Below are 26,892 nucleotides of genomic sequence, written 5' to 3' on the forward strand. Positions count from 1 at the left end.
TCTAACATGCATCTACACTATTCAGCCGTAAATTCGTGACTGACAATCCCAACTTTTCCCCAGTCTGAAATAATTTAGGCAAAGTCGAAGCGATCAGCGTTTTTGGCATCCCCCACCGGGGATGCCCAAAACGCTAGGGATTTGGGAATGGGGATGCCCAAACGCGGGGATGCCCAAAACGCTGTGACAGCGGCCTAACCGTAGGAAGGACTGGGAGCAAGCTTCCCCAGAAAATCTTTGAATTGAGGGTCTAGGAAATGCCATTTCCAGCGTTTCCTGCAGGACACTTGTACAGGGTAAAATGTTTACGGAAAAGAGAGGCCAGTGACGCCATCAGAATTATGGAATTATGAAAGGTAAAAGAAATATTAACACAACGACACCAATATAGTGCGAAAAATGTATCAGTCATTCAGATTTAATGATGAAAAAAGGCTTTTTCAGGAGATAACAGGTATATAATTTTTCCATAATATTTCAGTTCTACATGTACGCACGGGCGTACGTGCGTACTATATGAACGCTACGCTCCTGCCTTAAATACTCGGTCGTTTTACCCTTTTGCACCTCAATATTACAGGGGCACCCAACGACAATTTGAGAAAATATCTGTTCGGAAGACGATTTGAGATCTAGAATTTTCGGAACATTTGTTGTAAAATTTCTTGCTTGCCTGCCTCTCCTAGGATTTTCGAACATCTAAAAACTACTGTAATTGTCTATTCTTAACAGATTTTTACCCTTAAAAGGTCACCTAGAATTTTCGGGAGCCTTTTTTCTGGCTGAAATTTTCGAAAAGGTAAGGTTTGATCCCTATAATTTTCGGATCACTAGACTTTCAGCTAGGAAATCCGAACAGATGACAAATTTCTAGGAGATAAAAATATGCCTATATCTAACGTTTAAATACTAAAATACGTTTAACAATGCTATGTTTAAGTGGTTTTCAACTATATTCTCGTTGGGTGACCCTGATATTATTACCACCAAAAGAGAATGACTTATCTTGCTTATATAGTCTCTGACACATCCTAACGCAGGACAAAGAATGGATTACAGTGTATCTTATCAGTAGTAGCTGTATCCGACAATGATCGAAATTAACACAACTAGACTTAACACAAAAGCGATAAAGTTTAGCAACTACAACAGAAGAGATAAAGCAAACTAAACAGAAATAGGTTTTAAAGAAATACATTTATTGAAGCATATCTGCAAAATGGTTGTTTATCTAGCGCACTTAATCGGCAAACTGGTTGATTCACGGTTTGGGCACAAAGTAAGCAAAATTCAGGACTAGTAAATGTCTCCCCGGGAACTGCGTTTTCTATTAGTACAAATCAGTTGCACTTACAGAAAAGCGGCCGCGCGAAGGCCTGAAACTGTTATCAAAGATGGTTTTGAAGAAATAGACCTTGAATTTCTGTTTGGAACAATCTGTCCGGAAAACAGGACTACCTTCATTTACATGTTCCAATCCGTTGCTCCCGGAAATTTCCCACTGGAAAGACCCAAAAATTCGTGTTCCTTTTACTTTCCAAGCGCATTTTCCGGAAACTTTTGGAAGCGGTAAACAACCAATAGCTCTACAATTTTAAAATACATAGGGAAAAAAATGATCATATCAAATGGATAAAACATACTCGTCAATCCCAAAAGCGGAGTCACATCTTTGCAGAGCCTGGCAGCAGGAATTCGAAGAGAATTTCCTGGGTCAAAATTATGTCGAAAAGGAAAAAAAGCATCTTGGACAGTTACCTGCGCAAAACGGAACATTCTTGCTGGCGACAAGGAAGCTTAGACGTATGGATTATGTTGATAGTCGATGCTCAAGTACTCAGTCTTCAGAGCACGGTGATGAAACTTCGAAGGTTAAAGTTGCCTCACCTTGCCATGAAGGTACATATTATGATGGCAGCATCTGTCTTTCATGACTTTGTTACCAACGCTGGAAATGTCTATCAGCGGCACTGAGTTCACTTCGTTGGCAACGCGGCGTGCAGAGGTCCAGATGAGCTGCATCTGTTGAGTGTGTGCCAGTTTGAGTGCCCTTTAAGGATGATACACGTGTATGACGTCAGTGATATTTTGTCGGCAGACGGGACAGAGTCCATGATCTGTCCTCAGAGTGTTTGCACAGGTCATGCAAACACATAAGTGGTGGCATGGAACCAGCAGACTGTCTCTCGCACCGTCCATACAAACAACACACTCAGTCGGAGGAGCAGCTACAAACATTTCGGAAACAACACAATGACACAATCAGAAAAGAGTCCTCACATACAAAAACCTTACTCGTCTCCAGTCGTCTTTTTTTGTCTCCTATTTAATAATATGTACGAGGAAAGCGCGAGGAGAATGCGCACAGGGTTAGATGAGAAGAGGGGAAAAGGAATTATCCCTCTCTTCTTCCCATCGTCCTTTTCGCCGTCATGTCGTAATAGCTTGTAATAGCGGAGACATCGCGCGCGCGATGCGCGCACAAGGGAGCACCATGGGTAAGAAAATTTGGTTATCTATGCATCCAAAAAATTTTGGTTCTGAAAAAATCGTCCATGCGCACATACATACGTCCACCCATTCAAGTAAGCCGTGGTGAAATTTCGCGTTACAAGCACCCGCGCGTTTCGGCGGTAAATCGCATGGCCACCCAAACTTTCAGAGAGAAAAGAAAACAACAACAAAGCCGAGTCTTTCTTTCGACTGAATTTTAATGTCTACATTGACGTGGATAACAGAGAAAGAGCTAGAGCGAGATATAAAAAAACAAAGAAGACCAATTTCGCTTGAAGAAAAACATGAAAATTTCATAGCGGCGGTGAGAAAATGAGAAATGCTTGCGGCCACCAAGTTGAAAATGAGTGCCATTGAAAAAAAAAAGAGAGAGAGAACAGGAACACATACAACATTTCCTCCATAAAACGTGTAACTAGGAAGTTTCTGGAAGTTCCACGTTGTAGTGGTGCAAACTCAACGGCAAACTCCGAAAGAAATGTACAAAAAGTGTGTTGCATGTATAAAAAGGGTTTTTTTGGCTTATTGGATCTATTTTTTTTCCGTTTTTGTTGCCGTCGCTGCGCATTACACGATTTTATATTTTGTTTAACTAAATTATTAGTATATAACGGAGAAATTCGCTTTTAGCCCGGGCTTAAACTATATATTAGTCTCCAGCAACCGTTCCGTGACCACTTACTAAATAGACGACTGGGGACGAGTCAGTATTAAATTAACATTATTATTAAGTTGTGTTGTTCTTAATTTTATTATTATTATTATTATTATTATTACTATTATTGTTGTTGTTGTTGTTTCCTTGTTGCTGTCATTTCAGCTTTTTTTAATTTTTTGCAAACGATTAAGATTATCACCGTACTTAAATATGGCATTAACTTATTGCCAGTGTGGGAAATATTGGTAGATCAACGACACAATTCGTCACACAACTGAGGCTTTATAAACCCTTTAATACTGAACAGTAAGAGACTTGTGTACACTTAATAAATTGCAATAACGTTGTCTTAGAAAAATGCTAAAAGGGAAAAGGAAAAAAGGAAATAACCAAAAATCAATTAAATTAGGCTTACTAATAACCCGGGGGGGGGGGAGGGTTACTCTCTTATAAGAGGCTAATGGGGATGTGCCGCTGGATGGGGTCGCATTTTCAAGAATGGGTTTACTATAATGGGGTCGCATTTTCAATACAGTTACTAGAATGCACATTGTCGGATTTTTTTAGTAAGACAGTTGTTCATATCAGTATGGTTAGCAAACGTACCAGAATGTTTGTACTGAAGATGAAAAGTAAAGTGTTCTTCATTCAATAGGGTCAAAATTGCCAATTTTCTATGACTCCATTGTCGACCATTGTCCGCAATTCCCACAAGAGATTTGGGCACAAAGAACACTAAACCAAAACTGACCAGAAAGCCACGAAATCATGTTAGAATTTTAATTAATATATCAAATGTGGGCTATTAGGTGTACACAAAGTTTGAGGTAAAGTGTTCAGTGCGCTCACGTAACTCCGTATCAATGGTCAGCACTGGCAAGTGAATTCAAAACTGTGTACTACATTTCTTAATCTTGAAAAAAAAAAAAAGTGGAAAATCAAAACAATGGAAAATTCAGTTAACATATTTCAATAATAACCACCAAAATCTGCAAAGAAATGTCAGTCATTAACCATACCTTCAGCGCTGCTAGGCCCCACCTCTTGGGATGCAGGCTGCTGTTCTGAAGTATGCTCTTGTTGGGCGTGTAAAGAATACAAACCGCCGTGTCCAGCATCAAGGTTTGGCAGCTGTGAGACAGGAACCTGGCCTTCTTGTAACAGTGTTCTAAGCCGCTGTCTCTGAACTATGAATAGAGTGAGAAGTAATCCACAGCCAAAACAATTACCATATTATTATCGGATAAACTGACAAGCAAAGTCTGAGTAAAAAACCTAGTAGGAACTGGAGATACGAACTCTCCAGATCTGTCAGCTGCTTACAAGTCACGAATAAATGAATGTATCTTTCACAATTCTATTCCATTTGATCACAATTTGACCAAGAAGTGGGGATGGGGAATATGAGCAGCCAATCTTGAAAAGTTCAAATCGGCCATTAGCTAATGCAATTTTCGTTACATGTACCAACCTCTTTTGCGTTCTTCAACTTGCGCATGACTTAAAACAAGAGGTGTGTTCCCAGAGCGAAAGAAGAGAGTTTTACCCATCCCTTCCAGAAACTGTCGAACTACAAACAAAACAAAAGTGACAAAAAGATGTAGGCAATAAAGTAGGCAAAAGTACAGTCATCATGTTCTCAACAAAAAAGGGGGAGATTATTTTATATGAGTCCTTATTCTTGTAATGAAACCTTGCTATCTAATACTTCTTTTAGATTTGCAAATGAACAGCATAGATTGTGAGTGTTATATTATGCAAATAGTACTCTAAATTTTTCACCCCAATTTGCTCGGACAAGAGATCTGTCACTTTTTTGTTATCTCCTGTTTCTGTGCAAGAGACTTGGAAAATGTTTACTTTCCTAATTGCAGGGTCTCGTCCTCATTCTTTTTCTTGGTCCAGAACAGATGTTCCCACCCTTTTATAAAATAATCAACTCATGAACCATTCTCATATACCTGTTTTATACCTGAATCCTGAAAAACGAACCCCCTCTATATACACCATCAGAGGGACAGTTCCTTTCCCACAGGGTAGTGCAGTTCTGTCTGTCATACTCATGATACTTGATTAGACAAATCAGGTCACTTTTTTGTTTAATCACTCTCATGCTTACATGAAGACAGAATAGCTTATAGGCCATTTCCCAGTTACCTCAAGCCTCTGTTTCAAAGCGAGGCTGAGTACAAAGCCATTGATACGAAATGATTTTTTAAATTCTCAGGCAAATAAAACTCACTTTCACAACAAAAGTCTTATAGCTTCATTTTTAAATGAAAGTTTTTGGAAACAGAATGCTAGACACCACCGTATCCTACTATCATTATTTATTATGAATTCCTCAAACCACACTGACAGAACAATTAACATACCTTTTTCAATGGAATCTTGATTAGTTTGCTTGGCAAGAGTTATCTCCACTTCAGCAATACAATATACAGGATATAGAAATCTGATGCCCAAACAGCGCTTGAAAAAATGAGAGTAGTGTCAGCAACAAAGTGATAAACACTGCACATTGCACAGGTAACCCAGGCTCAGTGATAACACTATAAAATTACAGTACGGGGTAAAGTTACGACACTACAATTTGTTGGAAATACCAACTAGGAAACATTGAAAGTTACTCTACAGTTACTTTTTAGTTATTGTTAACGCTCACACAAAGTCTTGTGAAATGTTAAAATTCTCCCTACAGTTGTATGTTATTACAAGTATGAATGGAGAATTTGAGCAAATTTCACAAGCCTGGGGCACCTGCGTACTTTGTAATTAAACATAGTAATCATAGATACAGCTTGAGACAATTATTTCATCAACCTTAATTAAATGCAATACCAGGATTTATCAGTGTATCAGCATGCTGAGTACCTCAGGGCTACAGGCTTTTGATGCAATTTCACTGACGTCAAGTTGAATGGTGTTGCTGGAAATAATGGCCTCCTGGCGGCATATTCTTGATGCACCTTTTATTAAGTACATGTAACAACAGTAAAAATTCACTCAAAGCAGCTGTCAGTTTCTGATTGGGATTAAATACGTGATTTATTTTTCAAAACATTCTGACATGCACTGACCAAAATTAATTTGAAAGAACTACACCAGTTGTCCAATATAAATAATCATTAGACAAATGACATAAGCTGTCCAATATAAATGGTTGGACGACTCAAATACTTAGTGATACATAGAATAGCCTCTCAAATTATGTTAACTGAACATTTGTAAGGAAACAATTTCTAATAGAGAAAACATACATACCCTGAAACTTCAGATGAATTGGAAATTATTTTGAAGATACTGATGGGGGAAGCCTGGCAATGGTCATGTTTTTTTTAACAGGCCTTGCGAGGTAAACATGCAAAGGGAGGAGGAGGCACCTGCAACAAAGGCCCTAGTTTTCCATTTCTACATTCTCTGACAGTGCATAGAATGGCATTGGCTAGCGAACGCCTCTTGGAAAAAAAATTAAGTCACCTCAATGTATTATTTGTCAGTAGATGGAAATTCAAGTCTTGCAAACAAAAAAAACATGCGGCATGACACATGGCTGAGAAACTGTTTAGCTTAGCTCCAAGAGATGTTTGATTACAGTTCATTCATTTTCAAAGAGCACTGGGCCGTCTTTTTCAATAAAGATCTCTTGGCACTATTGCCAACTGAGTTTGACGTGGGCCGGAACCATCTTTACAAGCATTGCCGTTATTTCCGCATATTTGCAAAGCACAATTTTTTATTCAGGATCAAGCAGCCAAGGTAACTTCTATAGGAATATCAGCATGTGTGTTTTGGAAGAAAAACTGGACTTTTTAGAGCGGTTTTCACTTGACTGTCGTAAAACCAAAACCAAAGCAAATACACTAGCCAACCAAAGGGCATAGTAAAACCAAAACCAAAACCAAAACCAATCCCTTTCAACAGTCAAGTGAAAACCACTCTAAAAGAAATACTGCAAGGAACTTATAACATCGTATAGCATCAGCTATGCAGAGTTGGACAAAAGATTAATGAATTTCATTAAAATCACCATCATTGTTCAACAAGAATACAGCAACATCCTTTATTGACAGCGGGACTGAATGGGACTGAGGTAAGGCTGTTTGTTTGTTCATTCTGCTTGGCTGCCCCTATAAGTATTATTCTAAAATTCCATTGTTTGCTTTATGCATGAGGTTTTTCTTCATTTTGGGTCTGATGTCTGTTTCATATTGTTTGCGTTTATAGACGATCTGCTTGTATTTCTTGTCAGTTAATGCAGCACTGTCACGTTATTAATTGGGGGCATAAATGGAAAACAAGGGTCTCTGCTGCGGGAACCCCCTCTCCATTTCTCCCCTTGTGCACCCTTGAGATTTCTTCCTTCGCTCAAAAAGAAACTAGCACCCCCTACGCAAGCTAATATAGAGGTGGATAATACACATAAAGATCTTGCATGATGTGAACAACATACAGATCTGGCAGAGTGTTATCCATCTCAGCCTTTGGCGTCAGCAGATAATTACAGCCTTTCAAAGTTAGATGCCAATCCCAAACCTTGTTTGCCAGTAGTTCTTTTGAGTGATTGACTTATTTGATTAGATGAACTCTAAGTGGCTCATACATGAGTTTTTAATCTACGGTACACAAGTTTTTAATTTGCAGTATTATAACTTCTTACAATTAGAGCTATTTTGGCATGATCGCTATGAGAAGCCAAGACCTACAAACAATGATGGTTTAATTATTCATTCAAAATGTTTCTCCATTTCTGAGTTGGCTAGAATCACACACATAATTCATCATATAACCAGCTATAGCTTACCAAATTGGAAGAATTTTACGATGTGTGAAAAAAAATTAATGGCCTCAATCATGCAACAAATTGCCAGATTATTGATCTGTTAACCTGAAAGACCTGGGGACGAGGTTGAGTTGTTTTGGTAGTGAGTAAAAAATGGAGGAACATTTCACTCGTTTCACGAGGAATAAATAGGCAAATTATTTGCTAAAAAAAGTAAGAAGAGCAAGAAGACAACTTGAGGGACGACATCTGCTAACAGATTGCTAACAGATTCTAATGGGTAATACCCTCCTCAATCTCCATAATTTTTCAGATGATACTCAGCCTCATTCAATAATAATTATTATCATTCATTCAAAATATTTCCCCAATTCTGATTGGCTAAAAGCAGACACATAATTCACCATAACCAGTTAATGATGACCAAATTTGGAAGAATTTTGTGTTTAATGAGGAAATGACGTCAAAAATGCAGTCATCTACAGGTTAATGCACCATTAACCGAGAAGACCTGGGGACGAGATTGAATTGTTTTCGTTGTAAAAACTAAAATGGCGGACACTTCACTCATTTCAAGAGTAAGAACTACAGCAGGAACTAGGTGAAATAATGGCTAAAAAGATAGCAAAAACAGCAAGAAGACACAACTCGGAGGGCGACATCTGCTATTTGGAGAATATTTGCAGAGATGGACAAACCTAAACGTAAACTATCGAAGATAAACTTAACATCGATGCAGGTAAGCTTGTTTGAGCTATCTTTTTAAACTAGGAATTATTTTGAATGAATAATAAAACAATTATTGAATTCGGCTTTCGTATCATATGAAGAATAATGGAGATCTGGGAGGGTGTTATCCACCTGGGCTTACGGCCTCGACGGATAACACCCTCCTCAATCTCCATAATTCTTCATAAGATACTCAGCCTCATTCCCTAATTGTTAAATATCATTTTAAACTCCTTGCTCTTATATTTACTAATATCCTACTACACATCCATAGAATCAATGTGAACCTGGGATCAGAGGCTGACATTATCAAATTACCTACTTTCAAACAGGTTTTGCTTAACAGCAAGATCCTCAAAAACAGCTTCAAAGATGAAGCTAGCATTCCTAACAGCATTTTCAAGGTCCTCAGTAAAAGTCACTGTACCCTAAAAACAAGTTCAATAAACAAAATCCATGTTGAGTCCACACATTCATGGCATACAATGTACTTCTACAGTATGTATTACCCTATAACTATAATATTATTATTGCACCACCACGGCTTGAAAATTTGTTTGAGGATTTTACTGACCATCCAAAAATGTGTATAGATCAACATTTGGTGTTGGAACTCACATGTGGTGTTAAAACTCCCTTATGCTATCATAATAAACTACTCACAACAAAGTTGCAAGTGATCATCAGCTCTTCTCTCCTAAGCTTCTCTTTGTGTTCTCCCAGTACATTGTGAGCATGGTCCAGTGCTTGTCTACTTCTGTCATACACCTTAACTCGATGACCGTGGTATGCTAGCTCACCTGTACAAGACAAAACAACACCAGCAGCCATTGCGTGCTACATTAATTTGGAACACTCACCTTCTTTTGCTCTTTAGGGGAGCACTTATTCAAGAGACTCAAGTATCTGACAAAGGCTTTCATTAACAGCAAACCAAAATAAAAATGATAACACCCAGGCTCTTGCCATTCAATTTACATCCCAGACATCATGAATAGAAGCGAGAGGTTTGGTTTTTTGCTTGATAAACACTTGTGTGGAACAGATTTTAACGTTTTTGTTTTCATTCTTCAGATGTATATGACTTATATCACCCAGACCACTAAAATAGTGAGAGACAGGATCATCTTCTGACCGTCATTTTTGGCGTACAAGTATAAGATGTCAACGTCCTCACTGCATAACTAACAGTGTAGATGAACAGGGGAGCCAAAGCATGCACACAACTAGTTAAATTTGCACACTATTTAACCAAACTTGCACATGTACATACATCCAACTGAATATGGAATCAGTGTATTGTGTATAGGAAGTCCAAAACCCCTGACCCCAGCACCCCCCGGCCCCTACCCCGCTCCACTACCTCCCGCTGGGGCAGTAGAGTACGTCTATTTGTTGGAAAAGATGTTTATGCATTTTTTACTCTAGAAGTTTTATTCCAGGCTGCTAGTACTCTCATTCAAAAAATATATATATCAAGAAAAGGCAAGTAAAGTACAAACACAGATTGTTGTTGTCGTTGTCGAACGTTCAATCACTGTGACGGCAAAATGTTAGTTTCAGCTGTAGTTTACCCACTGGTAAATATACCTGCAATACATGTTCCCATCAGTCCTGCTCCTAAGACAGCAACTTCTTGTACATCACGAAACATCTGCCACTATTTCACAGGGGGGCTATCGTATCCGATTAGCGAAAAAAAGGGGGAAAAGATTACTGTTTCGATGAACGAGCATGAGTCTGTGTGGATTGTGTTGTTTGAATTTTGCGGTCAGCTGATGTGAGGTCTGGAACCGAGACACATTCGGAGCCGCTCGGGTGTCCGCTCGGGTCATACGCGGATACTCGGTAACACTCGGTAACAGGAGTAAGCGATCGGATAGTCTGGTCAGTTCACTAGCCTGTGAACAGGCTATCTGTTAATGGGGGAAAAAGGGCTGTTCACAGGCTAGGTCTTCACCTGGTCTTTCTTTCGCTGATCATCGTTCATATCCGACGCTTTCTTTATCTGGAACAAGTGGCGGTTGGGGTGCATTTAGCCTGCAGTGCAGGCGTATTTTGGGTGGGCGAAATCGTATTAAAAAATATTGTTGTAGCCGCCATCTTTGATTTTACGACAGTGGAAGATTGGGGAGAGTAGAAATAATAACCCTTACAAACCCTTTAGTACGGTAGGTGCGAGGGCGAAAGAAGGAAAGGGGGGAAGGGGAGGGGAGAAAATCTTCTCTCTCCCCGCCCCCTCCCCGCTTCCTATGACTCGCCCCATCTCCTCCTCTCTTCGGGAAGTTTCAACATGGCGCTTTCGCGAGCAAATTGCGCGCTCAAAGAAAACTGACTGACGGCTAACCATTCAAAAAAGTCAAATGCCTGGGAGTTACCGGGGGCAGGGGGAGGGTAACCTGAGATCAGGCGTTATTTTTTTATTTTTTGCTTTTTTGCTTCTTTGGCTCGAGAGGGAAAAAAATAACGCCTGATACATTTATTTAACAAGCCGTCAACCACCCCCTAATTTACATAATCTAACGTCTGCTTGACCTGTCATGTTATTAGCCAATAAGCGTTTACCATAAGGGAATCAAATTTGGCGCGAATAATGTCTCTTTTAAAATCAATTTTAGCTAGGGAACAGAAAATTTTTTTAAAAGTATGTCCATGTTCAGATGGCGCTTCCTAAAAAAAAAAATTAAATGTGTTGTTTTTGTGATGAGATACTGCTAGCTGGAGCTGCCGCACCTTTTTAACAGCTACAAATAATAAAGACTTTACCGGTTAAAGCTCGTTGACTTCGTACTGTACCGAAAGCAGTGAAAAAAAAATTAGGCTGAAGCACCTGAAAGGTGTTGTGAAAGCGAAGATCGCTCAGAATAATTCGCAGGTTTGTGAAGGACGAATTACAGTCAAACCAGGTCAAGATTCCATTCATGAATTATTTGAAAAGAGAACCCGTTTGTCGCTTCTGTAACTTGTAGCCGGTATCAAATTGCATTCAAATGATCGGTGAATTTTAAGTATACGATGAGATGGAAAATATTTCAATGGATGAAATTTCTATTTAGGCATCTTTCAAATTTAAGAAAACTCAGCCGGCAGAAATTTCATAACGAACTCGCGTGCGTATTCACTGCTCATTACGCAAGCAAAAATGCAGACTGAAATCAACAACAACTAACGGATGGCGGCATTTTGGCCAATCGGAACGGCGCAAATCATCCGTATTGTTTCCTATCCAATCAGAAAAAAGTCCAGATTCTGGCTTTTTTACATGTGATCCGACAAACAAATGTATCATGCCCTCTTCCCGTGAGAGACATAAAGGGATAATAGGGAGAGGGCATGATCTCAGGCTAGGGGGAGGGGGGTTGGCGTTTTTGGAATTTACTGACAGGAACTATGCATATGCAGTCGAGCTTAAACCTGTAAATTACCTATAATTAGGCTATTATTTCCTTACTATGCCCACTCAAAAATGTTGCCAAACCTTCAAAAGAAGGCAACGCTTAAAGAAGAACGGAATCAGTTGTTTACAGCTGCAACCCAGCTCACTTGAAGTTCTCTCTCTGTCAAGTAGATGTCTTCATTTTTTTCTTTACATAGCTTGAGTAAATTTTCATCATGGCTTAAATTAAAGGTGAAAAAAATCAAGACCAACACTATCTGAACAGCTAGGTGCCACAGAGAAATGCGAAATAGGTGACGACAAACGCGCAAAGCCAGCAGGAGGTGGGTTGCGTGGTAAGCACTCATAAACTGGCTTTTTCAGCACTCTGCTGAACGTAACTCAGTCCACCTCTGATAAAGGTTATTTGTGTGCTACTGATAAAGAAGGCTTCTCCACTGGTAAACAATGCTTTTTAGTGTCGGCGAGAAGGAGAGGAACTCCACCAAAATCGGCCAGTTAAACTTACAACGGATTTATTTTACTTACTCGCAAGGCGGTTCTACATTCTTCCTGATGTTCTTCTCTTTCTCTATCTAAAACTGCTTACCCTTTTTTCTTTCAGTTCCTTAGCAGCTCGCTATTTATTTGTTTTTGGTCGTTGACCGTATCTACGTATATAATCAAATGCATAGGATGTATCTGCCAACAAAAACAAGCCACAAAACCCTAACTAGCTAAGTTAATTACTAAAAAGATAAGTACTGGCTTCCGAGGGACGTCAAGTTTGGAGACAAGATGTCCCACTCCCAAAAAGCACACTGTTAATATTTATGTTTCTGCATGCAAAGCTTATTAGTAAATTGGTTATTCATCATGTTGCATCTTTAAAGTAAACACTTAGAATGTTCTAGAGCCTTAAAAGCCTATTGATCGGATATTTATCGAGCTTTTATTAACTTTCCATATCTTCAAAATCGAGGAGATAAGACCTGTAACAGCGCCAAAAAGGTAGGGGAGCGGGAGAAAAGCGTAAAAGGGAAAAGGGAAAGGGAGCGTCTACCATAAGAACCGGTGTTTTGTATTCCGCCCACCAGATTCTAACTAATTTAGTGGCGGATCCAGGGAAGGGGCCAGCTCCCCCCGTCCCCCTTCTTTTTAGACCAAACTGAGGCCCGAAGGGTCCAAAAAATTTTTTTAGGAGACAGCCCCCTTCCCTTATGTCAGGGTCTGGATGACACTCATCCGTCTCTTCGAAGTTACTTTATTCCCGCTGGTCCCATATAGATTTACTAGAGGAAGTGCACGTTGATATTGTGTGTGCTTTAATTCATCATTTCTGTTATGACTAACACAGCTATTTCCACTTGATTCAAACGTAAAATCACATGTCCACCTGGTGAATGTTAAACGTGTTAAGAATGTAAGACGAGCGAGATAAACTAGGGAAACTGCTTTAATTACCGGGGCCTAGCCGAAGACTGGCACTGGTCTTAAAATGCAGACGGTTTCTGTCGTTTTTTCAACGTAACATTCTTAGGGATATATCGCTGACTGAGATATATCGGTGGCTCATTGAAATCTTATCCGCCATTTTGAAAAGCACGAGGCATGCCGTGGAGGACAGTCAAGAGAGATTAATAGCTTTTTGGGGAACGACACGTTCCCCAACCTTTACGATGCAGTTTATGAGCGAAAATTTAAGAGTGAATATTTGGAGAGACAAATTTACGAGCGATCAGTTAAGAGTGAACCCTCCATCGTGAAACTTATCGAGAATAAAAGCGACTTATCAAAGCAGATCAAAGCCATCTACATTGAGTGAACCTTCCATATCGAGAATCAAAGCGAACACTTATCAAAGCTAACTTTATATCATCTTAAAAAACGCGCTGCAAGGCGATCTAGACGTGCTCGTCAACCAAGCAGAATTCCACTGCTACTTCTAAGAGGTCTCAACAAGAAGAATAGCATGTTGAAGAAATTTGTCTTCAAAAAGATTTCAACGATTGACATACCCAAGTTTTCAAAGGTCCATCGCTAATGTTAATAAGGTGAGAAACCTTTATCATGTACGATATAAATGTAATAACAAACGCGATCCAAAGATAATTGACTTAAATAAAATGGCTATACCCGAGAAAGCTTATTCGTTGTCTTTCTTTAGCAGGTATTATCACAGGATAATGAAACTAAAATGAAAAGCACGTCGATATTTATCATTGTTTTCTTGCAATTGTGTGAGTCATATGACCAATTATGTGAATTTCAAACTACGTAAAGATGTTGAGAAGAATCCAGGACCTACTCAATACAACACTGATCATCATGAAGTAATAATTAGACCTTTAATGCAAAATCACAGCTCAACAATGCAGTTGATCTCTCCTATTTCCTCCGAGAATTTGATGCAGTCAAGATTAGGTGAACTTGGTTTACAATCAATAGATGTTGGCGGTGCAGGTGATTGTTTCTTTAGATCTGTGTCACATCCATTATATGGCAATAGCAACCATCATATGCATATACGTACTGCTGGGGTTCAATTAGCCTGAGATCATGCCCTCTCCCTATTATCCCTTTATGTCTCTCACGGGAAGAGACCAAAGACGCAAAAAAATAAATAAATAAATAACGCCTGATCTCAGGTTAGGGTTCAATTTATGAGAGACAACCCAGAGAGATTTATTGAGAGCAATACCGAAAATTCATGGCTAAGATATCTGAATAAAATGTGTATTCAAGGTACATGGGCTAATGCACTTATCATTCAAGCAGTTGCAGATGCATTAAATGTTACTATTCAAATAGTAGAATCTAATCAAGGCTTTGCACCACTTACTACTGTTTACCCAGTTCAGGAAAGAAATACTTCCTCTACAATTACTAATAGGTCATATTGATGAATGCCACTATGTATCAACCACTGCATTACAATCAAATGCCTCCATTTCAATGTGCAATGAATTAACAAATGATACTCAGTCATCAATAAATAAGCATTTTATTATGTCCATATATGCAGTTTGTTTCTCTGTCATCAAATCATGTACTTACTGGGATTCTTCAACACTACAGGCTCTCCATGAACATGCATGTTTGTTCTATGAGAAGTGTAATGTAGAAAAGCAAAGGTCTGCATACAACATTGCCCTGAACAAACTTACAACAACATCCTCCTTTCTCATGCATTTTGTTGCTTTTCTTCTGCATGAGTTAATTCAGACTAAGTATTAGCCTCCACAGAGGAGGGGGGAGGGGTGCGAGAGGTAAACTATATCTATGCAATCCTGTGTCCCACTGGGCCCCGGTAAGTTCCACGTAGTGGTTCTAGTTTTCAGGTTAAATATTAAGCTTCAGGAAATACAGCCTTCCTTAAATTCTTTTTATCCACTGCAGCTGATTTGGCTATACTGACTTGGTAGGTGGTCCTTCTTCTTCAACTTTGAAAGTATACCGCTTGTTTGCGGGGTCTTCCAAGTTGTAAGAACCCGCACTTTCAAAGGAAGACCAACTGGAATCCTTTCCGATCAAAAATATTTCATATTCTGCAGTTCAATAAAACATCGAAGAATGCGAAAGCTAGCCTCGTTTTGATAGAGAGGCTTCGGTGACTTGAAATTTGCCTATGGTTAGCATCCAAATCCCTCTCCTCTTTCCAGTTTTTTTAGACCGTACCCTCCTTTCATACAGCTACATGCAACATTTTTTATGTCAGACATCTGGTTTTGCTTTCTTTATCCTGGGTGAATCTTTCGTGGCCGTCTCGTGAAACAACTCATCGAATGTTGATATCGTTGTAAACTTCTTTTTATCTGCTTCTGTGAGGTCTGCGTTTCCCGGTCGAACACTGACAGCAGTTTTAAATCCTGCCTGTAAAGCAGCTTTTGCCTCTGCGAGAAAAACACATGGAAAAAGAACATTTAGTTTGAAAATGAATAATTCAAGCGCGATCAAATAGTGTCAAAGTTTAAACGAGCTAAGCGGCCTCGTCATTTGCCGCAATGTTCGAAGTTTCACGTATTGCCAATACCCTGTTTTCAACCTTTCGTACGCTTACTAAAAAAGTTATACTGGGTGCTAATAAACTAAATTGTAGAATTGTCGAAGCCATTTTCCAACAAAATTGTGCTAGGACACGAAGCATTAAAATGGCAACCAATAATTCTTATACATCCTTACCCATGCTTCCACTTGCATATAACTGTTATTAACAAGAAACCCCGCTTGGAGGGCACGGAAGAGGGGGGGGAGGGTACAAGTTTTATACAGGCATGTTCTGCCCCGAGGTCCAGACGCTAGCCCTTTTATATCCTACTTCTGACCAAATAGGTACCCCTTTTATTACTGACACTTTCCATTGAAAATGGAACCCTTTTTCATGTACCTCAAGAAGAGTTTTGTTAATAACTGCATGAGCGACTCTCACTCAACGTTCTCATGTACAACCTCATACAATACTAGTTAAAACATACTAGGGAAGCGCCACATCTAATCGAGAATATTACCCAGATTCCGGCGTGTCGCTTTTTTGCACCCTTTAATCTGTAAAGTCCTTTTTGGAGGTCATCTCCGGGATCGGGTCTTAACTATACCTCGGAGACCCCACACGGGTAACTAATCGGGCCGAAAGGTTCACGGAAGATTTCATTGGAGGCAAAGCTTAACGAAAAAGAACGGGAGAACTGGCCTGCGAATACAGCCGTGTCTCCTCGCTCCTCGCCGCTTGGGACGTTTCGTGGGAGAGACTCTCTCCCGCGCAATGTCTCTAGCGGCGGGGAGCGAGGAGACGCAGGTGGCAAAATGTCTCTAGCAGCGAGGGGCGAGTTCGCCAGAGGAGACGGCCGTATTTGAAGGGTACGGGAGACATTCCATCGCCCATGAATTATTAATCAGGAAAACCTTTTTTCTGCGTTCTCCCTTTGGTTATGGTGGACTTAATCTTAGTTAAACAAAGGAACTATGAGAGGTTTTTTCGCCTGATAATGAGAGTTTTCAAACAAAGCCAAAATGGATGTGTTTGACAACGATAACTCTAAAAGCTTACCACCAATAACGTCAGTAACAAAAAGAATACTCGACGGCTTCATCTTCATCTCTTCTGCTATCTTCTCGTAACTATTTGATTCCATTTTCGCTCCGATATTAGTGTCAAAATGTCCATTTATATACTAGAGGTGAGGAGAAAAAAATCCAAGAATGTTAACCATATTGACCTAAAAACTATGAGAGTTGGTAGTAATAGTGTCAGTGATGCTGATAATGATGATGATGATGATATTAAGGATAACGTCAAGAAGACATACATCGTGACGAAGATTACCTAATGGAAGTGGTGATGACCAATACCGTACAACTTGTCAAAAAAACAGCGCACCAGGTCTGTCAGTGTTTGATACTTACTTGCAGTCACATATGCAATGACGTCATTATCAGATTATCACTAGTCTGCTCTCTACACAGGAGCGTTGCATGACGACACAAAGAACGGCTAGGTTTTGAACTAAAGGGGAGTTCTTTTTCCGAATTCATAAATGTTTCCGGGTTAACTACATATAGGGTATTTGGATTCATTAACGTTTACACACACAGATGTTAAGGTGAGAATATTTATTTGGATTCAAAGTATTCACTTTAGATTCCGTGTTCAAAATCGCTGGACACGTCGATATTTTTGTTTCGGATTCAGGCATCTGCGTGTAAACAGAAAAGTGAATCACGTATCAAAATTTTCTGATTCGTCAGGAATACAGAAACATTTCCTCCCACTAATTTTAAGCTGCTTTCTTTGAAGGCGCTAGGAGTTTCGGAGTTTTTTAAAATTGTGCATAAGGTTTTCTGTAGCTCTAGTAGAAAAAAACTGTTACAGAGCAAAACTCAGTTTGATTACCTGTAATAAATCTCCAAACTTAGAATTTCCAAACAGAAGCTTTTGAGCAGCCACACTTCCAGATGAATAAATATATATTTTAACGTCCTTTGATTTCCATTGTTTGAATGCAGGGGTAACATCATCAAATATGCTGGAATGAAGTGTTGTAACAAACAAAATCAAAGCCTAGTTCTCACTGAGAGCGACACAGGCACAATGCAAGCGTTAAAAAGGGAAAGTGTTGATTCCTGTCTTTGTGCTTGTGCTGTCCGATTGCGCTTACGTTCAGGCAATTTTTATTGTGAAATAAATGGTAATTTCAATGAGACTGAGTATGATACATGGATGAAGAATTATGCAAATCGAGGGGTATTATCCCCCGACGTCGAAAATCAGTATGGATAAAACACTCCGAGATGCACGTTTTTTTTTATATATTATACTAAGCAAGCCGAATCCGATGACTGACAATGTTTCATTATTCGTTCAAATATTTCCAAGCCCAAAAAATGCTTATCTCTACGTAAATCGTCTTTATTTGCCTGCCCTTTGCGGGCAGCTTTCTATAGTAGAGCGACCGAAACGCGAGCGTGTGTGAAAATCACACCACGCGAGAAACGCACCACGCGGCGGGGAAAGAGAAAAGTGAGTGATTTTTACGCGCACCGCAGCAAATGGGTGTTACGCATTTACAAACGGATAATATATAGATTTAGCCAGAGCTAAAACGAAGCCCCCTTTATAAATGCATTCTAAATTTACTTCAGACAGTGGACTTAAAACCATTGTAAAGAAATCCTCAAATCTAGTATATTATAACAATGGCGCGCGTGCTTGCCCTGTATAAGTCCTATCAGAGCCGCTATGGACAAAATCTTTATTTATGCACGCCCGTGCAATGATGACGTTGTTCAGCTATGTTTTTGGAATTGAACTTCTAGTTTCTCAAACCAACAGCGAAAGCGATGAAGATGTTTGGCAAATAGTAGAGCCTGAATCGTTGAAAAGTCTGCCGTAAAGACTGACATTCAGCTGGAAAAAGACCTCAAATTGGTCTGTGTCGGGAAATAACCAATTGTACAAATTATTTCCGAACGGTTTTTTACATCCTTTCAGAAGGCCTGCAATAAGTAGCTTATTATTTAAATAGAATTCTGCTCATATCAGGCCTTCGTTAGCAGTTATGATAAAGACGATTTTAGAGGATGAAGCTTGTCTCTTCCTCTCTTACCCCACCGGAAATGCCTGACACTCAGGGTCCAGTTTAAAATAGAAAAAATTTAACCATTAATGAATAAGGAATAAAACAAGACTTACTCTCCTTTGATTTTTCCATCATCATATGCTTCTTTCCAGATGTGACCTTGGAGTTGTTTCAAAGCAGTTGTTTTTCGATCTGAGCTCATTTGACAAAGGACATTTTTTACAGCAGCATCAATGACAGTTTCCCTGCTAAAGACAAAAAAATTTCTTTTTTAACTTCTTGAACTAAGGGAAAGAAATAAAAATTATTAAAAAATTAATTTAAAATTAATAAAAATAAATGGTTAATTTTTAAATCAAAGTTACCTTTAACAGGAATTAAATTATTTTGTCAACCAGACCCTTTTTTTCACTTTGCAAAATGTCATCACAATTATTCTAAAACCCTGCTCGATTTGTTTCTAATATTTTTTAAAATTGTTTTTTTTTATACTGCAGAACCTAGGTTAAGGAGGCTATCCACATAAGACTTTATCCTAACAACATCAACAGGGACAGTGGAATTGAGATTCCTGAAGCATGGATGCCAACAATCAGACAACATAACATCCGGCCTCTGCCCCAGCGGACTGTCGAGGGGTCAGTTTCTTCCTCTCACAATGCCAACAATGCGTTGGATCAAAACCCACCAACCATGAGCGAGGTTTGTGATACACCCATCACTAATCAATCATAATCACAATCATGGTGGTACAAATAGTTTGCCTCAGCAAGTCAACATTATTGTCTGATCAAGACCTGCAGTGTGCAGTCAAAATGTCGCGATCAATATCAAAGTGACAATTATTGTGAGACAAACGATAAAACTAAACCCTCTATACACATTATCCACGATGATTAAAGGGACAGGTTCATGGCTCAGCGCATGCTTGTTAATCAAAATGCTGTTTTTCTGTCGGGACATGCTGTATCGTCTATGAAAGCAAGATGATCATGTTATAATAATGTAAAAGAACCAATCTGCACACTCCCCTGGCAGTTACTTGATCAACTTAGGTGAAATAAGCTGTAAATTAATCAACCATGGAATAAAACCTTTCGGGTCAACAATAAATTCAACGTAGGTAGTGTTGGCATAATCCGCTAATTTTTCTGCGAATTTAGTACTCCTACATCCCACCTCAGGTTACACTGAAATACACTTCTACTTTGAAATACACTTTGAGATCGTTGAGATACATGTGAGTGTGATTAATAACCGATAGAATTAAGAACAAATTGGAAAAAAGTAATTTAATTAATGAGCATGCGCTGAACCATGAACCTGTCCCTTTAATATCTTTCATGGCAATGTTCTAGTTTTTGAACCCGAATACTTTGAGATTTTAGGTAGTTTACCAGACTGAGTATACATATTACTACTCTTTTGCTGAGAACTGATGTCTTTTAGTTGGTGACACAGGCATCTAAGAACAGAGAAATCTTAGTGTTCTCTCAGTCAATAGAAGTCAAACTCATGACTGCCTGGTTAAAAGACTAGATCAGCTCTGCTGATGATCTTACTTACCAGAGCTTAAAACAGGTTTGTGTGACAATAATTCTGCATTTATCTACTGTTTAATTAGTGCTATAGTGAACTGAAATGTCATTTTTTTTACCATACTTCAGCAAAATACCATTCTCTCTCCATTTCATCTCACTTTTTAAGACAGCTAAAGGTCACTTGAAAATTAACTAAAACCTTCAAGTTTTATCAATAAGTACCTGCTATCAACCCCATTCTTATCATCACTGGACTGGTTTTCATCATCCAGATCAGGAATTGAAACAACTCCTTCCATGATGTGTTTATCTTTTTTAGCCTAATTTAGTTAGAAAAAAATTGATAATCACATGGTAACTGAACTGAGTGGAGGGCCAATTGGTACACTGAAATCAACATGGAATTTTAAACAGATGAGCGCACAGTGCGAGTTCGATTTGCAATCACAAGTATGATTTCAGACCAAAATTGCATGACAAGAAGTTCAATTACTACTTTATTACAGTCATTTTGAAATTGTAGAGTTCAGTCAGTACCAATGGTAAATTAGTTACCGTATTTCTTCATCCATAAGGCAAACCTCAGCTAAAAGCCGATACCCTGAAAATCAGAGACCTTTCAATAGAGAGGAGAAGTTGTTATGTCACTTTGCCATGGTAGCAAAATTTCTGGATGGCAACAAACTGAAAACATCACTTAAAAAGTGAATTTGCACTGTTTCAAACTTCATTGATTTTATTCAATTTCATTTGATTAGTCAAATATTGGCAAAATTTCTGGGGTTGAATCCGAAATGACGGTATCTGAGTTTACAGAAAGGAAAACAAAATTTTTATTTAGTGTTCACCTGCTCCATAAAGCAGGCGCGACAATTAGGAAGTTTCATGTCGCAGTCGTGCAATGACAGCTACGAAATGCATACCTGCCAACTCTCCCGGTTTTCCCGGGAGTCTCCAAGTTTTTCATCAAATCTCCTGATCTCCCAGTTAGAGCACCAAATCTCCCGGATAAAATGGACTTTTGAGCATTTCTGTGCTTTAGTTTGAAATTTAGCCCATTTTTTCACAAAATTCGAACTTTTTTTATTCATTGTACAGTTTCTGGGACATTTTTGCACATGTTTAGTCAATGACAAAGATTAGTTTGTCATTTCAACGATGAAAGCGCATTTTGATCCCATGTACGGCATGTAAGACGTCATATAGTGTCCTAAGGCAATTTGTTGGCACGGAGGGGGTAGGGAGTGGGGGTGTTGGTGCTGTTGACATTCGGGGGTGGGGGGGGGGGGGGGTGTAGTGCAAAATAGAGAGTCTCCAGATTTTAGATCTCCGGAGGTTGGCAGGTATGGAAATGTACAAAAAAGCATGATGCACATCCAAAGTTATTGTTTTGCTTATCTAAACTTATTGTTTTTTGCCATTCTCATTGCCGTCACCATCATCATTGCTTAACCCTATTATTGTCATCCAAAAATTTTGCTACCATGCTAACGTGGCAAGCAAGCGAACCTCACAGAAAACATTAGAAAATGGCTCACTAAACACAAAAATTAATGAATTAAAATAAAGAAAAAAGAAAAACCAATGAACAGACGTGAATATCAATTTATTGATCCAACAAAGTTTATAAATACTACCATGCGACCACAGAACCACAATAATAATCTCAGTTACTGGTAACCAGAAAACGTTTCACAGTATAAAGTATCCCTTTCATCGCCGTTATTTTTTATCATCGTGCCAAAAGCATGTCGCTCCTCATATAGTATGGTTTTCAAGATAAAAGAAATCGATCAAGAATATTGACTATACAGGTTCGTTGTGCAATGCTGTAGAAGAGACTGGGCCAAATATCCCAAATATCCTAACTAGACCAGCAAGTGATGGAGTGGTTTTCACGGCAAAGACAGCACGGTAGTATTTACATTGTGATCTGAAATTTAAGTTGAGTGAGCTCAAATGTTGAAAAGTTGAAACAAAAAGGCTTTTACATCTCATTTAGTATTCAGAAATGATGTGATCTGGAGCAAAAATGGTGCATGGCACATGAATGATGCAATTTAGAACAGATGTGATTTAGAGTGACATGTATGAGTATGATTCATGAATAAATCACACTGCTGAGAACCATCAGATCACAGGAATTGCCACTGATTTCAATATGGATATATTATTACCCAGGGGAGGAAGGGGGGGGGGGGGGGTAATCTGGTTCCATATGGTAGCGACCTGAGTTTCAGTCAAGTTAAGATACCTGATTTCTTAAAGCTTCTATATCCTCTGTACATTGAGTTGTTCCCCAGTTTCTCTCAAGAAATACCTTCACATTTTTCTCCGCATATGGAAAAAGAATATCCTGAAAAAAGAATGTAATGGTCATTTTATGTCGTATCTCAAATATTAATGCATCCACACCCCTACTACCATTTATCTTCACCTGTGTGCATTACTCATGGTGCATACTCCAGGGCTGTCAACCCCCTACGTCATCAAATATTGAGAACTGATAGAGAGGGAATTATAGATGACATCATATCACACAACAAATGATGTCATTTGTGCCAAAAATGCTCATTGATCATGATCAATGCGACTGTATAGCACTTAAACAGTTCATATTTAGCCACATCATTGCTTAAATTACAGTGGCATACCAGAATTTATGAGGAAACATTCCATGTTAACAGTGGCTCAAACAACGCAAAATATTTGAAATTTTATGGTCAGAAAGTCGAGTCTACCAGAAATAGCAGCTTTGGCGATTATCTGGGAGATATCAGACTCTAATCTGGAGACCGGGAGATACGGTCCAAAATCTGGAGTCTCCTGGATTATCCGGGAGAGTTGACAGCACTGATACTCCGCAATTAAAGTGACAGGTATGGTCAAAAATCAAAGCACCCCAAAAATCTTACGGCCAAGTATTGACCTCCAAAAGATCCCATGTCCAATTTCTGTGCCTTAAAAATTCTTGATAACTTAAAAGGGCCAGTAAATGCTTTTTGCATTATTTCTTTATTGTACCATCTGAATTTATCTTTTCCTCATGAACTTATGTGGCTGGCCTATATGCAGGGTGCATGTACATTGTCAATCTCAAGATTGTAATAAGTGATACTAAAAAACCAAAATAAAATCCGTATTCAAATCAAGGCACTCTAATATAATATCAACTTAAATTTAACTTTCCTACCAAAAAAAATTCTTGGAAATAATGGGAAATTTTTAAAACCAAAAAAATCCTTAGATAATTACCACCACATTGAATCCACAGTATATTAACCCCTGGAGTGGAACCATCTATGAAGCCTACAAGAACCTTTCTTAAAATAAAATGAAGCCTGCTTTTTTGGGTTCCATTAATAAGTCTAATAATAATATTATTATTCATTCAAAATATTTCTCCATTTCTGATTGACTCAAATCACACACATAATTCATCATGACCAGCTACTGTTGACCAAATTTGGAAGAATTTTGTCATTGATATTGAACAGATGACAAAAGTGCAGCAAAGTTGCAGATTATTGAACCGTTAACCAGGAAAACCTGGGGACGAGTTTGAGTTGTTTTTGAAGTGAGTATGGTGAATGGCAGAACATTTTACTCATTTCACGGCGAACTATTGTCTAAAAACATGGCAAGAGTTACAGCAAGAAGACAACATCAGCTTTTAGAGTATATTTGCAGACTTGAACAGGCCTTGATCTCCGATAAGGATGCATATGCACTATTGATATGAACTTAACATTGACCCAGGTAAGCATGTGTTAGCTTGGAATTTTCAACTTGGAATTATTTTGAAAAAATAATAAAGCAATGTATTGAATAGACCTTTTTACCAATACGGTGGCCATATTGAATTAATTTGATTTAAGGAGCATTATAGGATGCCCAGGGGGCATGAGCACATTTTGTTTGTACTTTCGAGCGCTTTTCGGGACATCTTTTCTTAAAGTTTTCTTAGAATAAGATTGTAATGGGAAAAAAGATCCTTGTATGGTGTTTGGATGTAATAATGGTCGCCTTTTTCTAGTTTAGTATTAGAAATCTAATCTTTGACTGTATATTTCTTGGAAAAAAGGCGATCATTATTACATCCAAACACGGCACAAGGATCTTATTCTAAGAGAACTTTAAGAAAAAATGTCCCGAAAAGTGCTCAAAAACACAAACAAAATGTGCTCATGTCCCCTGGGCATCCTATAATACTCCTTAAATCAAATTAGTTCAATATGGCCGCCGTATCGGTAAAAAGGTCTATTCGGCTTTCGTAGGATATGAAGAATTCTGCAGATCTCGGAGGGTGTTATCAACCTCTGCCTTCAGCCTTGGTGGATCACAGGCGGCCCAAACTCACTTTGCGAGGGAAAGGTGTAATGTAATTTATATAACATATTTGACGTGCCGGTGTCACGTTACACATGACCGTTGACCTTTTCCTATGAAAGGAGTAACAGTGGTTACGCAATAAAGCCAAAAAAACAGTAAATCGACAAACAGACACCAAACCGCAGCGGAATAGATTGCAGGTAAGACTTTTTTATTCATTTCGCGTTCGCAGATCTCAGTAATATATTTCCCATACAATGTCTCTTATATTTTCAACGGTCGCCTGTAATGCGACACGGGCGCGTCACATATGTTATGTAAATTACATTACACCCTTCCCTCGCAACGTGAGTTTGGGCCGCCTGTGGGTGGATAACACCCTCCTTGATCCGCAGAATTCTTCATATCCTACGATGACAAAATACAATAATTGCTAGTTATTTTGTACGTATTTAATAGTCTATTAATTTTTAACAAGCCCCACAGTATTAGTCAGCTTGGGATGCCTGTGTTTGTGTGGAATACAAAACTTCCTCTTTTATAATTACAGCCGTTGTTTTGTTTTCAATGTACAGTGTATTTCGTGAGTAGTGAGTATCTTATAATAAGGTTAAATGTAAATTTAAAGTTTCTTTAAATTTATAAGCTCAACTAGCAGCAGTGCAACGCATGACTGCCTATTAAACTTTTCCTAGAATTTTATATTCGAGAAAAATGCCATTCTGCTACTGCTCGATTTCTAATCAATAAATTGGTTACCTTAACAAAAGATATCGGAGTTGTTGTTCCTTCTATATCCAGCAGAACCGCCTCATAATCATAATCAAACCCATCGCTTCGTTCGCGTTTTACGCCTGAAGCCATCCTCAAAGATCCTAGCCTCCCCGCAGACGTCCTTTGGAGAGGGGAGAGGGGAGAAATGAATGCGTGACAAACGAACCCCAAAGGACATCTGCGGGGAGGCTACAAAGATCCCAAAGCCTACCAAGGGTTACCAAGGGAGGGACCCTGAGTCTGTGGGCCCCGGATCACGAATAGGTCATCCCCAGACTGCCCTTCGCCCTGGTACCTAAAGCGCTTGGTACAGACTCTTCGGCTCTGCACCTCCATAGAGGAAGTCGTTTCTGAAGTTTATCAAAACTTCGAAGACAACGAATGTTTTGCATCTTGAGACCTGAAAGAAGATTACAGAATCATCCTTTGGCAAATAAGTGAAGGAGGTTTGTAACCAGTACAGTGATGTTTTTGTTTTAATAATAAAAAAAAGTAATAAAAAATGCAATCGGGTCTCTCCGATAGATCAAGCATTCGCCATTTCATTTCACCCCTCATTCAATATTTTGTATGTCTTACGTTAATTCGAGAAGGTTTTTCTTGGTATCGCGACATTTGCCATTCATCGTTCTTTATGTAACGTAATGACTGCATAAGCCTTGTACATGTACATATCGTGTTCTTATTCACGGCAACCCTTATTAATTTTAATATTTGATTGCTTGAAGAGTCTATAAAGTCACAGAATGATCTGGTGCTTCATGCAGTAGACTTGTATTAATTTAAGAAGTTTTGGGGACATTAGAAAGTGTTGTTGGGCAGCGCACGGGGCTCAAGAAAATGTTGCTGTATAGCTACACTGTCATAATCCTGTGTAGATTTTTAACTCGCCTACATGTGAAATAAGAACTTGCGTGTCTTACTTGTGAAACAGACTTTTAATTTCGTCCAATTCGGAAAGCACATCTTTCGAAAGATGAAAATTTCGTTGGTTTTTAGTCCAGGTTATCTTAATCCTTTGAATTTTCTTAATTTAACTTCTTTTGCCTTATAAAAATTAAACAACAGGAAATATAACTACGAATATGAAAAGGAAAGTTGAATTTGAA

At 38.8% G+C, this 26,892-nt stretch overlaps 3 protein-coding genes across 3 annotated transcripts in view; 1 reads left to right on the plus strand and 2 right to left on the minus strand.

Annotated features, from left to right (window-relative positions):
- Window positions 1-961: 961 nt before the first annotated feature.
- On the minus strand, window positions 962-10,446 carry LOC140944149 (probable 3-hydroxybutyryl-CoA dehydrogenase). Its single transcript, XM_073393276.1, has 8 exons — window positions 10,275-10,446; window positions 9,348-9,484; window positions 9,007-9,112; window positions 6,047-6,141; window positions 5,548-5,644; window positions 4,644-4,742; window positions 4,192-4,359; window positions 962-2,228 (listed from the first exon to the last, which is right to left on the minus strand). The coding sequence occupies exons 1-8, from the start codon at window positions 10,336-10,338 to the stop codon at window positions 2,053-2,055; spliced, it is 942 nt and encodes a 313-aa protein (XP_073249377.1). The 5' UTR covers window positions 10,339-10,446; the 3' UTR covers window positions 962-2,052.
- Window positions 10,447-14,935: 4,489 nt separating this feature from the next.
- On the minus strand, window positions 14,936-25,887 carry LOC140944228 (enolase-phosphatase E1-like). Its single transcript, XM_073393359.1, has 7 exons — window positions 25,769-25,887; window positions 22,932-23,033; window positions 20,900-20,997; window positions 19,250-19,384; window positions 17,951-18,083; window positions 17,108-17,231; window positions 14,936-15,953 (listed from the first exon to the last, which is right to left on the minus strand). Exons 1-7 carry the CDS (start codon window positions 25,871-25,873, stop codon window positions 15,775-15,777), a joined length of 876 nt encoding a protein of 291 aa, XP_073249460.1. The 5' UTR covers window positions 25,874-25,887; the 3' UTR covers window positions 14,936-15,774.
- A 183-nt stretch (window positions 25,888-26,070) lies between these two features.
- The window catches only part of LOC140944893 (scavenger receptor cysteine-rich domain-containing protein DMBT1-like), a 47,663-nt gene continuing 46,841 nt past the window's right edge, over window positions 26,071-26,892 (plus strand). Inside the window, exon 1 of the mRNA XM_073393997.1 lies at window positions 26,071-26,229. The gene's annotated coding sequence lies outside the window, so the exon portion shown is untranslated. The remainder of the gene's footprint in view (window positions 26,230-26,892) is intronic.

This window comes from Porites lutea, chromosome 7 (assembly GCF_958299795.1).
Source record: "Porites lutea chromosome 7, jaPorLute2.1, whole genome shotgun sequence".
Classification (NCBI taxonomy): Eukaryota; Metazoa; Cnidaria; class Anthozoa; order Scleractinia; family Poritidae; genus Porites; species Porites lutea.

What these genes read in the sequence shown, in the direction of transcription:
- LOC140944149 (XM_073393276.1), bottom strand. Translation starts at nt 10,338, where the DNA reads ATGTTTCGTGATGTACAAGAAGTTGCTGTCTTAGGAGCAGGACTGATG. An exon ending in TGATCACTTGCAACTTTGTT is followed by an intron (nt 9,113 to 9,347) that starts GTGAGTAGTTTA and finishes ACTTGTTTTTAG; the next exon opens with GGTACAGTGACTTTTACTGA. An exon ending in CAAAAGCCTGTAGCCCTGAG is followed by an intron (nt 5,645 to 6,046) that starts GTACTCAGCATG and finishes CATTTTTTCAAG; the next exon opens with CGCTGTTTGGGCATCAGATT.
- LOC140944228 (XM_073393359.1), bottom strand. Translation starts at nt 25,873, where the DNA reads ATGGCTTCAGGCGTAAAACGCGAACGAAGCGATGGGTTTGATTATGAT. An exon ending in GATGGAAAAATCAAAGGAGA is followed by an intron (nt 18,084 to 19,249) that starts GTAAGTCTTGTT and finishes ACTTCATTCCAG; the next exon opens with CATATTTGATGATGTTACCC. An exon ending in AGTTTGGAGATTTATTACAG is followed by an intron (nt 17,232 to 17,950) that starts GTAATCAAACTG and finishes CCTCACCTCTAG; the next exon opens with TATATAAATGGACATTTTGA.